The sequence below is a fragment of the Diabrotica virgifera genome, chromosome 2 (genome assembly GCF_917563875.1).
Source record: "Diabrotica virgifera virgifera chromosome 2, PGI_DIABVI_V3a".
Taxonomy (NCBI): domain Eukaryota; kingdom Metazoa; phylum Arthropoda; class Insecta; order Coleoptera; family Chrysomelidae; genus Diabrotica; species Diabrotica virgifera.
Window position 1 is genome coordinate 222,119,140 of NC_065444.1, and position 12,811 is coordinate 222,131,950.

Sequence of the window (12,811 nt, forward strand, 5' to 3'; positions counted from 1 at the left end):
GCTACGATTTTCATACAAAATTGGTTATAACTTTGTAAATACCCTGTATAACATTACAAACCTTTATATTTCTGTGATGGAGAAGTTAACAGGATTTCGAATATAAAATAAAATATAGGGTGTTCCATTTAAAAAAACATAAATTAGGTCTGCCACTGTGTTATCGAACACCCTGTAACATTCTACTTAATTTTGTAATGTGAAGCTCAAAGGTGGCTAAAATTTTTGTTATTAACTTTTATTGCTATCTATTACTATAGCGGAGCTATTGAGCTTTACCCTACTAATCAATCACCCTGTATATATATTTTTTATTGGTACCCCATTTTGCTTATTTAAAGTACGCCTCAGCGTGTTTAAATTCACCTTTCAAAAACGCGCGTGTTTTAAAGTTACCATGGCAACATCGACAGTTTTAAATATTGATCTGACCTGACAGGAGTAAATAGGTTTGTTCCAACTCGATACAAAGCCGTTCTTGAATGGTTACGAGTATGTTCGTTAATTATTCGTTATTGCGCATGCGCGTAACGATTCAAGAACGGTTTTGTATCGAGTTGGAACAAACTCATATCTTGTAACGTCAAGTAAATAAAATACGAATAAAATATTACTGACAAATGTACCAAAAGCTTTATTCAAATATTTGAAAATCTTAAATGAACGTGAATAGTACAGTTGGTATTGCTTGAAAGATTTATACTTCCGTTTTTTTAAATCAGAGGAAATGCTGTTCAAATTAATACCACCGACATTCTCGGAAGCCAATGAGGTTGTACTTCCATTAACGGTACTCCCAATAATGTTTGAAACATTCTTCTTATTTATTTCCATATTCATTATTATTCATTTCCATAACAACCAAAGGTATACTGATGTACATCTCAAATTCACATTAGCTCTTATTTCGATGAAATCGTATTGATAACCGATAAAAAAGAAATGATGAAAGAACTTGACATAGTGAGGATATCACAATGAGGATTGGACAAGATGAAATAAATTACATACATTTTTCTTTTTGTGTGATGACGTCACTAGTATGATATACAATATATATAAGTATGCCAAAAAATCATAATTTAAAAATAAAAATCGACTCGTTTCGGGATTTCTTCTTAAAGTCTCCGGCTTACTAAAAATATCAAATTTATTCTTTTTATTCGCACTATACTGTATAAATTCTTAAATTTGTATCTTTCGGTATTTGTATACCTACTATTCATAAAAAATTATTTTTTCAGAAACAAGAGGTCTGAAGGATCCAAGCCAGATAGAAAATTTACAAGACCAAGCTCAAGTCATGTTGTGGCAACATTGTCGAACGCAACTTCCAGGTCAAGTAGCTAGATTCGGAAGACTGCTACTCATGTTGCCATTGCTGAGAATAGTACCAGCGTTAAGAATTGAAGCATTATTTTTCCAAAAAACCATAGGAAATACGCCAATGGAAAAAGTACTATGTGACATGTACAAAAATTAGTTTCTTTAAATACATCGTTAGTAGAAATAGGCCTGGATCCCACGTACCAAAAAAAGTTTATTAATGACAAGCTGAAAATTTGTTAATAGCTTAACGGTGCCTAGTCGGACAAACTTTGTTGGTGTATTGGAACACTGGAACAGGGAAAGTTTTAATTGTGGAACGTGATTTTAATTGTGGAACGTGTCATCCTGACAAGTTTATGATTGTGAAAACTAGCAGGATGTTTTTAAATTTATTCAATAGCAAACTTTATATAATATATGAAAAAATGTTTGTCCGACAAATATGTTGGGCCTTTTAATAAGTCCGACACGTAGAACATATCAAATGCAGGTCTTATATTGGTGGTAATAGCAGTCTGATTTTTGCATGAGAGTTTAATGAAAGGGTAACAAATCAATTGGAAATTCTGTCGGACAAAATACATGGGACGTTTTCCGTTTTCGAAACCTGTAACCTGTTCCACAATTAAAACTTCCCCTGTTCCATTGTTCCCGTACATCAAAGTGTGTCCGACCAGACACCGTTAAGCTATTCACAAATTTTCAGCTTGCTATTAATAAACTTTTTTTTTGGTACGCGGAATCCAGGCGTAACAGTCTCGCATACAATTTGGTTTTTCTGAAAAGTAATCTTACTTGTTCTTTGATTATTTTATAACGTTTTTTCACGGCCGTGCTAAAACAGGCACTTTCCCGCACGCATTTTGTTTCCGAAAGTTGCACTTTCGAAAGTAAATTTTCCCGCACGCGTGCGGAACGTAGCATACCTTATAATATGGCATTATAATATACATATTATACTACATGCAATAAACTAATATTTAGATATTATTTACTAATTTATTTCAAATTTATCTTATTTTGTTCATGTTTTAATGAAATTAACGCGATTATTTCATTCATAGGAGATTCTGACCAATAGAAAGCTACAGAAATCTAAATTAAATTGATAATTTTTGATAATTTCCCGTCGTCAAATATATTACGTCAGATGCCCTTCGTCTACGAAAAAATGCATTCAGTGACATTAATGATAATTAATGTTTTAAAAATTATAAAAGTGATGACTTTCAACCGTAAAATATTTATAACAACTGTATGTATAATTGTACTAATTTGTACTTACATAAATAAATTACAATAAAATTTTGGTCTTGAACAGTTTTATTCATGAAATAATCGCAACAAATTGCACTCGATCTCTAAAATTAATATATAATTTTAGAGCTCTTGTGCACTTACTACTGATAATTCGTTAAAATAGAATTATTTTGACATAATATTCTAAAGTCAAATCAGTAGACAATAACAATGGTATGAATCGCCTTCATGGAAACCAATATCGTCGTCATGGTAACCAATTACATTGAAAGTTTGGTTGTGACAAACTTGTCAAGGAATTAATTTTTGTATTTTCACTTTCAAATAAAAATTGATATTACAACTATTTTTTGAGGCTTTTTTCTAAACATACGGCCCTAGAAAAAATATTGTTCCTAACTCATGCGGAAAGTGTCTTCCCCGCACTCGACTGCTTACCCGAACTCCGCTATCGCGTCGTTCGGGTCAACGGCAGTCTCGTGCGTGAAAATATCACTTTTCGCACTAGTTAGGAAAATAACTATTTCGTTAAACGCATCAACAAGTGTTGTCATTGCTGAGAATAGTACCAGCGTTAAGAATCGAAGCATTATTAAATCAAAAAACCATATAGGAAATACGCCAATGGAAAAGTACTATGTGGCATGTACAAAAATTAGAATACATCATTAGTAGAAAGTCTCACAAACAATTCGGTTTTTCTGAAAAGTAATCTTACTTTCTTGTTCTTCGATTTTTTTAACGTTTTCGTTAAACGTATCGACAAGAGGGTTATGGTCCAACTTAATGTCTGGAGCAGGGTAGATTTTTGCTGATGTTATTGCATTTCTCCTGACGTCCCATATTGGCGTGCTCCTCTCTCATTTCACTCTCCTATACCCCATGAACCTACTAGTTCACCATAGCTACCCTTACCGATTTTGGAGTTAAAGTCGCCCATAACTGGTGTGTCTTCATGAGTTTTTTAACTTACTTAGGACTTTCTTTATCTAACGTAATATAAACTTATCTATTCTCCGTTTCAAACGTTAGAATCGGTATGGTTGTATATTGCAAGCCGGTTTGCCATTCTGTGAATTACCATAAATAAATCCTTCTTTTTAGTATTCCACAACCGTTGACAGCGATAATCCTCTACAAGTACCTGCCTAATACTACCTCTCACGGCCTCTACCTTACTGTGCATACCAGGGGCGGCTCGTGATAGTATAAGGTGGTGAGGCACACTACACCTGAGGAATTTTATTATTATGGTTAGCTTCTCTTTAATGGCCAGAAGGTTGATTTTGTGACGTCATACCGCTAGGAAGAATCTAGGACCAATAATCTCGGACAAAAAATCCTCACAAATTATTCCTGGACAAGAAATCCCCAGACAAATAATCCCCGGACAAAAAATCCCCACAAAAAATCCCGGACAAATCTACAAAAATGTTTTATTCAAAATATCCCTACAAAGAATTCCGGACAAAAAAATCATCAAGAAATATTTGCTGTCGATTAATTCTCTAAAACTTTTCCAGTGAATTATGCGATCGACTCAAATGCTTTCAGCCTCAGTGCAGAGAGTTATTTTGAATTCCAATTCCATATTGAAAACTTCAAGTTTTACATAACAAAAGAGTGTGCGTTTTTTCAAAAATCGTGGAAGATATGGGGAATGAGCTAAGGTTGTGGGAATCATGTTGCAATATTATTCATTTAAATCTTTTGCTCACTCTGATTTGAATGTATGTTCAAAAAAAAATTACAAAAAAAATACACAACCACAGCATACATTTTTGAAACACTTAAAAACTACTTTTGTATGTAATCGTCCGATGTGGAAGTGGAAACGTTAATAAAATCATTTTTTAAGTTAAATTGTATAATCTTATTTCTCATTTAGAATAATAAATTACATAAATGCCACAAAGAAAAAATAGCTTCAGAACAATATATTAGATGATGATGAACAATGATTTAAAATGAACACTGTTTTAAATACATATCCATAAACTTCTAAAATATAATAAGCCATTCGTATATACCGCGCGTACATAGAAAGCTATGATATACAATCGACTTGGGCTTGTACTAGTCGGTTCAGTTCGGCTATTCCCATTCCGTTCCGCGGAGCCTGAGGCCGTTCGGCTATTCCTATTCCGTTGCGCGGAGCCGGAGGCAAGCCTTAAGGATGGATGAATTTTGTTCCTAGAATCGGTGGCACATTTTTCAAATTTTGCCGGTTTTACTGTTGGCGTTGTCGCATACTGTTGCAGATGGTGTGAGGCATGCTTCAACTGTAATGATTTGAGAAAGTTGGAATGGCACGTGGAAGACGGATATATAAGATAAGATAGAGTCAGGGCCGTACCGAATTTTCTTCATAAAAATAAAGGTATTTAGGAAATTTCAAAAAGCTAAATTATATTTAAAAAACTGATTATAAAACAACGAAATAACGTAAATAGTCGATTGATTTTTCTTCATAATAGAAAGATTAGCATCAGAGATACGAAAAAATATTTAAATAAAAAATTGTAGGTTATTTAATTCCGAAGAACTTGGTTTGAAAAAAATTTTTTTACGGCAAAAACAGAGTGAGCTATTGACAATTAAAACTTTTAATAACATGCAAAAACCACATTTACCAACCCTTTCAAAGTCACCTCTTTTTGCGACTGAGGGTTTTAAAAGGATTTGTTATCAATATCCCTATAGGTCTTGTAGAAACATACAAAAAAATTTTTAACAAACTTTCTAGGATAAAAAATAAAAAAGTTTCGGATAAAAAATCAATATATTTTTTTCAAAAAAAAAAGGAGAAATCCAATTCGAAGTATAATAATGTAAGTTAGCGGTGTTTTTAGTCGTTGGCCTTATTTATTCTTCTTTATTTTTGCATTATTAATAAATTCCAGAAGGTTAGGAATGACTGGCTTAGACTGATTAGTTTTAAAAAACTGGAGTTAAAAGCGAATAACCAATTTTCGTAGTTTGGTAAAAAATGCAATTTTCTTCAGAATAGAAAGATTAGCATCAGAGATACGAAAACATGTTTTAATATGAAATTGTAGGTTCCCAAGAACTTGGTTTGAAAAATTTTTTTCTACGGTAAAAATTGAGTGAATCGTAAATGAGTATAATATCGAAAAACATTGATATTTTCGATTTAAAACTAACACTTTCGATAGCGAATAAATCGAAAACTATTAATTGTATCAAAAAAATGTATAGAAAATTTTTTGCTTAAAATGAATGTTTTTATCAACTTTTGCGGTCAAAATATAATCAAAAATTTCCACCCCCGAGATGGGTTGGCAACCACCCCCATGGTAAAACCGCCTTTCGGCATCATATAGATTTTGATCCTTAGACTATCCACTACTTATTCTCAAATTTTCAAGCAAATCGATCCATTCTGTAAAAATTGCGAGGTGAAGAGCTTCGGTTCCTGGACTAAAGGGTTCCAAGCGTTTAAGCATAGCCACACCACAGTATCAAGAGGGACAGTAGAACCACTCTCCGGAAAATTGGAAGTGAAATCTTTAGTCGCGCATGGCGACCGCGCAACGTTCCCAGTCGCTTTTGCCCCACTCTCGCATTGCTAGTCGCATAGAAACGTACGGGTTTTAACAGAGAAAATCCGCATCCACCACTGATGAATTACCAATTGCGTACTGCCGGTATTACTTCTTGAGATCAAAGTGCCTACATGGAAGAGGTTTTACTGCCCCTCTTTATACTGTGGCCACACTTACAGTCATCTCTCCATATAGTTTCCAATTTATAGCAATATGTCATTCTATCGCAAAGGTCAATATTAAGATCATGGCTGCAAAGTATGTTTCTCATTTTTACAAAGGTAGCTACGACTTGTTTTATTCTGTTTTCAATTCCTTCGGTTGGATTCCAGCTCTCATTGATATTACTGTCAAGAGTCGAGATACATAAGTTTCTCTAGTCTGTCCAGTGTGGCTCCTCCGACTTTTATACCGTCATTCTGTATATAATTTTCTTTGCTATCATATATTCATTGTTCTTAACGTTGAGTTTTAATCCATACTGATCACAGGTTTGTTTTATTTTATTCATTAGACTTTGAAGGTCTTCTGCGCAATTAGTCAGCACTAAAGGTATCATCGGCATATCTAATATTGTTGACGGTTACTCCATTCACAGTCATAGCTTCTGTTGTCCCCATTAAGGCTTCTTTAATGTTTAATTTATGGTTAGCTTTTTTGAAAGCTCTTTTTCTTTCCATATGGTTCTAAAATTATATTTTGTCTAATTTTCTCAATAATAGAAATAGGATAAAAGATTTAAAAATTTAAAAGTTAAAAATTGTATGCGAGACTTTTGTGTATTATATTGTAAATGTTAAATTGCCCTAAATATATGCAACGCATAGTTTATAACGTGTAAATATATTTAAAAACTTATTATACATTATATTATATGTATCTAACGTGCAAGTGTTGTGTTTATATAAAATTGATTATAAATAATATTTGTTATTTTTTAAATTCCACAAAGGCCAATTAAAGGACCCACAATCGAAACTGTCGAAATGGCATATTCCAAACTTACTTTGAACAACCCTCTTTTGTTGAATATATTAATAAAATTTATTGTTGTAATAATAGTAGTATCTGTGTATTGTTATTGTATTTGTTTGGTAATTCAATAAATTTAATTTATCATATTTAGACTTTTAAAAACAGTCATAGGCAGAATGTGATATGACACAGCATACTCCCACCTCTACGTTATATGAAAGACATTGGCTAGTTTATAGTACAACGGGACGGAGCGACAACGGGAACGTGCGCCAGTAGCTTATCTAGTTCTTGTTTCTTCGATTAAGTCTATGTCTTCATCTTGGTAATAATTCAGTGTACACTTTCTCTCAAGAGTCCTTTTATTCATCATCTCACTTTTCTCTACTACAGAGTAGACGATACGATTCCGTTTTCTCCGTGTAGTGAAAGAATAATGGGTTTTCTATAGTTTCTTCGGAGCCACCACATTTCTTGCATATTTTGGCACCCTTCTTTCATTGCTTTTGCGTAATTGCCCCACTTTTAGCTTTTATGTTCTATTAGTGCCTGTTTTACTTGTCGATTCAGTCGGTTTGCCTTATTTTTATCTTCCTGGTTCCTTGTTATTTTGGCTGTGTTCTTTTTCCTTATCATTTCTTTTATTAATTGAAAAGACATATGATTTGTACACACTTATGACAAAACTGAGTGAATGGGAAAAGAAAAGTATTTTTGAAGTGTGCAAAGTTTTTAATTTCCTCGCTGAGCATACAAAGCCATCCTCAGAGCTATACTACAATAAAATATCTCTTATAAGCTACGGGATACACACCATTGACCTAAAGAGTTATTATTGTTATATACCCTTATTGATACCTATACATAAAGAATTATTTCTTTATAGATTATAGATTTATATTTCTTCTATATGTATATGTAATGTGAACAATTGCATCAATACAAGTAAGTCAATATCTCTCTCTCTCTCTCTCCTGTCGTTTCCCCATTACTGAGGATCGTGATTTCTTCCAATATTCCTAACAATGTTTCTCCATTGGTCTCTATCTTCAGCTGCTCTAAGAGCTTCGCAGAATGAGTTTCCAGCTGAATCCTTTATTTGGTCAGACCATATAGTTGGTGATCGTCCTCTTGATCTTCTCCCCGGAACGTTTCCAGAAACAATTAATCTCTCCAAACTGTCGTCACCTCTGCGGACCACGTGACCAAAGAATTGCAGAATTCGTTGCAGACATATTGTGGACGGCTTTTTTTTTAATATTGAGTTGGTTTAGAATGGAAACGTTTGTCCTATGAGCTGTCCAAGTTATGCGCAGCATTCTTCTCCAGCACCACATCTCAAAGGCATCAATTTTTTGGCGCTCGCATGCACGAAGAGTCCAAGTCTCTGCTCCGTATAGAAATATTAAGAATACAAGGGCATTCACCAGTCTCTATCTTGATATTTTGAGAAATAGATCTGTCTTTCCAAACTTTAGTTAGGCGACTCATCGCATTTTTTGCCATACCAATACGTCTCCGAACTTCTATTTCACAGTTACCATCGTTAGTTATACTAGACCCGAGATAGACAAAGGTGTTTACCATCTGGTATTCCTGTAATATGTTAGTCAGTTGAATAGTGTCAAATCTGTCGACCACCATTATTTTTGTCTTAGCTTTATTGATTTTCAGACCAACTTTATTGCTTTGGTACTCAACTCTTTGCAGAAGATCAAACATTTCTTGCTCATTTGCTGCTGTAAGTGTAGTGTCATCAGCAAATCTTAAATTAGAGAGTTTCCTACCAGATACTGTTACTCCACCGGCCCATCCTTCTAAAACCATCCTCATGAAATGTTCACCATAAATGTTAAATAAGTCAGGTGACAACACGCATCCTTGTCTAACACCTCTCTCGGTCTTGAATTGGTTTGAGAACTTCTGATCTAGTCGTACTGTCGCTATATTAGACTGGAACAGATTTTTAATAAGTGTCACCAGGTGCATTGGTGCGTCCATTTCTATTAAAATTGACCACAGATTTATGCAGCTTACACAATCAAATGCCTTTTGGTAGTCAACGAAGCATATAATCATAGGTACTTGAAATTCTCTAGACTTTTCAATGAGTTGTCTCAGGTTCAGGATTTGTTCCCTTATACCTTTACCCTTTACAAACCCCGCTTGTCCCCGAGGTATTTGGTAATGTAGATAGGTTTTTAATCTGTTTTTGATTATATGCAACAATATTTTACTAGCATGTGTTATTAGTGACAGTGTGCGGTAGTTTTCACATCTGGTAGTAGTTCCTTTTTTGTGTAGTGGGATATAAATTGAGGTACACCAATCAGATGGCCATTTTCCTGAATTCCAAACAGCGACAGATAGAATGGATGATATGTAATCCTTTGTCACCTAGTAACTGTAGTATTTCACATGGTATTGAATCAATGCCTTGGGATTTATTTCTCTTTAGTGATTTAATTGCATCTTTGACTTCAGCGAGTAAGACAGTAGGTTATCTAGGGTAGTCAGAAGGCCAGTGATTTTCTGCTGATACCTCGTTATTTTTATATAGCTCGCCACAGTAGTTTCGCCATTTTTCCAATATTTCATCAGTATCGGTCATTAAATTACCTTCCTTATCTATTACAGACCACGTTTGAGGTTTAAATTCTCTGGTAAGGAGTTTGATCTTCTGGAATAAGTCCCTCAGTTCATTTCGACAGCCATGTTCCTCTATCTCTCTGCATATTTGAGAGATGTAATCAGGTTTATCTTTGCGGCACTGTTTTCTGATTTCTCTCGATAACGCTCTGTATTCATCGTTTGTTCCGTATCTAGTTTTATGTTCTTTTCTGCGTTGAATCACAGTCCACGTATTATCGGATATCCATGGCTTACGGCCAGTGGAAACCGCTGCCTCACAGTCTTTTGCAGCCTCGATTACCTTATCTTTGAGATAGATCCAAGTGCTCTCAGGGTCACTATCTACTTGGTCTAGAGAAAGAGCATCTTCTAGGTTTTGTTGGAAGTCATTGATTTTTGATGGACTTAGGGACATGACTTTTCTCTGGGGTCTTCTTTTAGGGACTTTAAAACGAAGTCGAACGTTCAATACCAGGAGTTGATGATCGCTTCCACAGTCTGCGCCAGGATATGTTTTACAGTTGATGGACGAAGTCAATATAATAGAACGATAAAAAAACGAGAAAACAAAAATTACAGAAAATTACTATAAGTAACGAAGACACTGGCAGCAAGTCCTACAAAAAAAATATCAGTAAAGTAATTAGATTAGGTTCAATATATTCGTTGAAGCTAAGCAAGGTTCAAACACTTGCTTGCCACAGCATAATGGGTACTATGAGCAGTACTCCAATTAAAGCAATTGAAACCATATTAGACCTTCCTCGCTTGCAAATCATAGCAAAGGGAGAAGCGAAGATAGGTTTATATAAACTGCAATAAAACCTAGGTAATGTTCCGGTTAGATGTTATTGCAACCTCATGAATATAGCTGAGGATCACATATGGGAGATAAAACAGATCACATGCCCCCAGATATAAAATCAAGCCACCTTTTCAGGTGGAGCTAACCACAAGCAAGGGATGAAATAGGTCAAAATATGGAGGATGGTTTTGGCGTAGGAGTATACAATACAGTCGTGATAGGAACAACTACAGTTCAGTCCCATTGGGAAAGTACACATCTCTATTCCAGGCAGAGATCTATGCAATCCTGCAATGTGCATGGATACACAAATAAGTATGTACTTATGCAAATAAGCAGATTAATGTCTATACAGACAGTCAGGCAGCCTTGGGAGCTCTAGCATATCCAAGCATTAAATCCAAACTGGTGTGGGAATGTACCGAATAACTTGACAACCTATCGGACCATCACAGTGTAAAACTTGTTTGGGTGTCAGGTCATCAAGGAATCGACAGCAGTGAAAGAGCCGATAAACTTGCCAGAAGGTGATCGGCAACAAGATACTTCGGTCCAGGACTGGTTGTAGGTGTGTCAAAAAGCACAATCAGAAACCGAAATTGAGACTGGGTTCGGGGAAACCATAAAGAATACTGAGAACAAATTCTTACACAAAATCATGAACAGATTTTAAGAACTGCGCAAAATGAATAGGAAGCAGCTCAAAACCATAACAGGATTACTAACTGGACAGATGCCAGTAAAAGAACATCTGAATACGATGGGACTATACAATGGAGATCTAAGCTGCAGATTAGGCAACAAAGAGACCGAGACCGTCAGACATATTTTGTGTGACTGCCAGGCACTGGACAGCAAAAGACACGCAATATATGGAAACTGCAGACCAAATGGAGCAATACATGGAGAGAGTCACAAACGTCGAGGTCTTAAGAAGAATGAATAAAGAAAAGGAGTCATATTTACGATTAAAAAACGAAAACTGCAATATTTGGGACACATTACAAGAGGTGAAAGATATGAACTGCTTCGAATAATTATGCAGGGGAAGATAGCAGGAAAAAGGTCCATAGGAAGAAGACGAAACTCCTGGCTAAAGAATCTACGGGAATGTTATAGCTGTAGCAACAACGAATTGTTTCGGTCAGCAGTTTCGAAAATACGTATAGCCCTGATGATCGCCAACCTTCGGAACGAAGATGGCACTTGAAGAAGAAGAAGCAGACCAAATCCAAATACCATCCAAAAGACCTCTACAAACTGGTGCACCTCTACAGATAATAAATAAAAATGATATTTTTATCACATACCTAAAACCCCCTTTCACGAATTTTAACAACAATATATTAAAAAATTAAAAAATATATATTCTACAGAAGAGAATTCTACAGAATTAATATTTGAATTGCTTGATATTATCAATTACATAAGTTTGAATCCATTATTTTTCTTATAGACAACAGTTTGTTAACCTGATGCGCATCAGAGAATGATCATAATAATTCTTCATCGAATAAAAACTCTTGATCAAAATAATTAATATGCTTCTTTTCATGAGCATTTTTCAGTGCGTCACAAATGATAGAAAAAAAGGTAAGTCCGTGATATACATTTTAGTGACATGACATTTTAGTTAAATCTGACAGTTGTCAAATTTTATTTGCAATTTGGCATAAAAACAAATCAATTTTGTTTATGTCATTTATAAAATAGTATTTTCTTTGATTTTTATAGTCGTTTAAATTATTCAGATTATATTCGTAGATATATTAGATATATAATTCGCAAATTATTTTATTTTCGATTATAGCGACATCTATTGACAACTAGAATAAATGTTATAAATGTCACCGACGAAATGTAATCACCGACGTGCGTTTTTTTTCTGTCACATACAATTTAATGCGTTAGAAATAAATCTAAAAACTGTGACGCACTGAAAGATCCTCATGAGAAAAAGCATAAATATATTTTATATAAATTATACTATATTTATGTATAGTAGGTACCTATCTAATATAAACATAGTCACTATCTGGCGTCAAGGTAAATGTCAAATGAAAGTCCTGAATTAGGTAATCAGTTTGAATGTATCTTCCAATTTTAAATGTGCCATTTACAAAACTACGAGGCTTGTTCAACTGGAACCCATCTTTTGTCTTAAAAAATTATTGTCAAATATACAAGGTGGGGCATTAGTGTGACAAAGTTCAATAACTCGTTTGTCGTAAGAGATACGAAAAAA

The 12,811-nt window shown here is 34.5% G+C and overlaps 1 protein-coding gene across 1 annotated transcript in view; it reads left to right on the forward strand.

Annotated features, from left to right (window-relative positions):
* The window catches only part of LOC126880400 (photoreceptor-specific nuclear receptor), a 171,868-nt gene extending 164,648 nt beyond the window's left edge, over positions 1-7,220 (forward strand). Inside the window, exon 8 of the mRNA XM_050644238.1 lies at positions 1,245-7,220. Coding sequence (XP_050500195.1) covers positions 1,245-1,483 — 239 coding nt within the window. The 3' untranslated portion in view covers positions 1,484-7,220. The remainder of the gene's footprint in view (positions 1-1,244) is intronic.
* Positions 7,221-12,811: the final 5,591 nt, after the last annotated feature.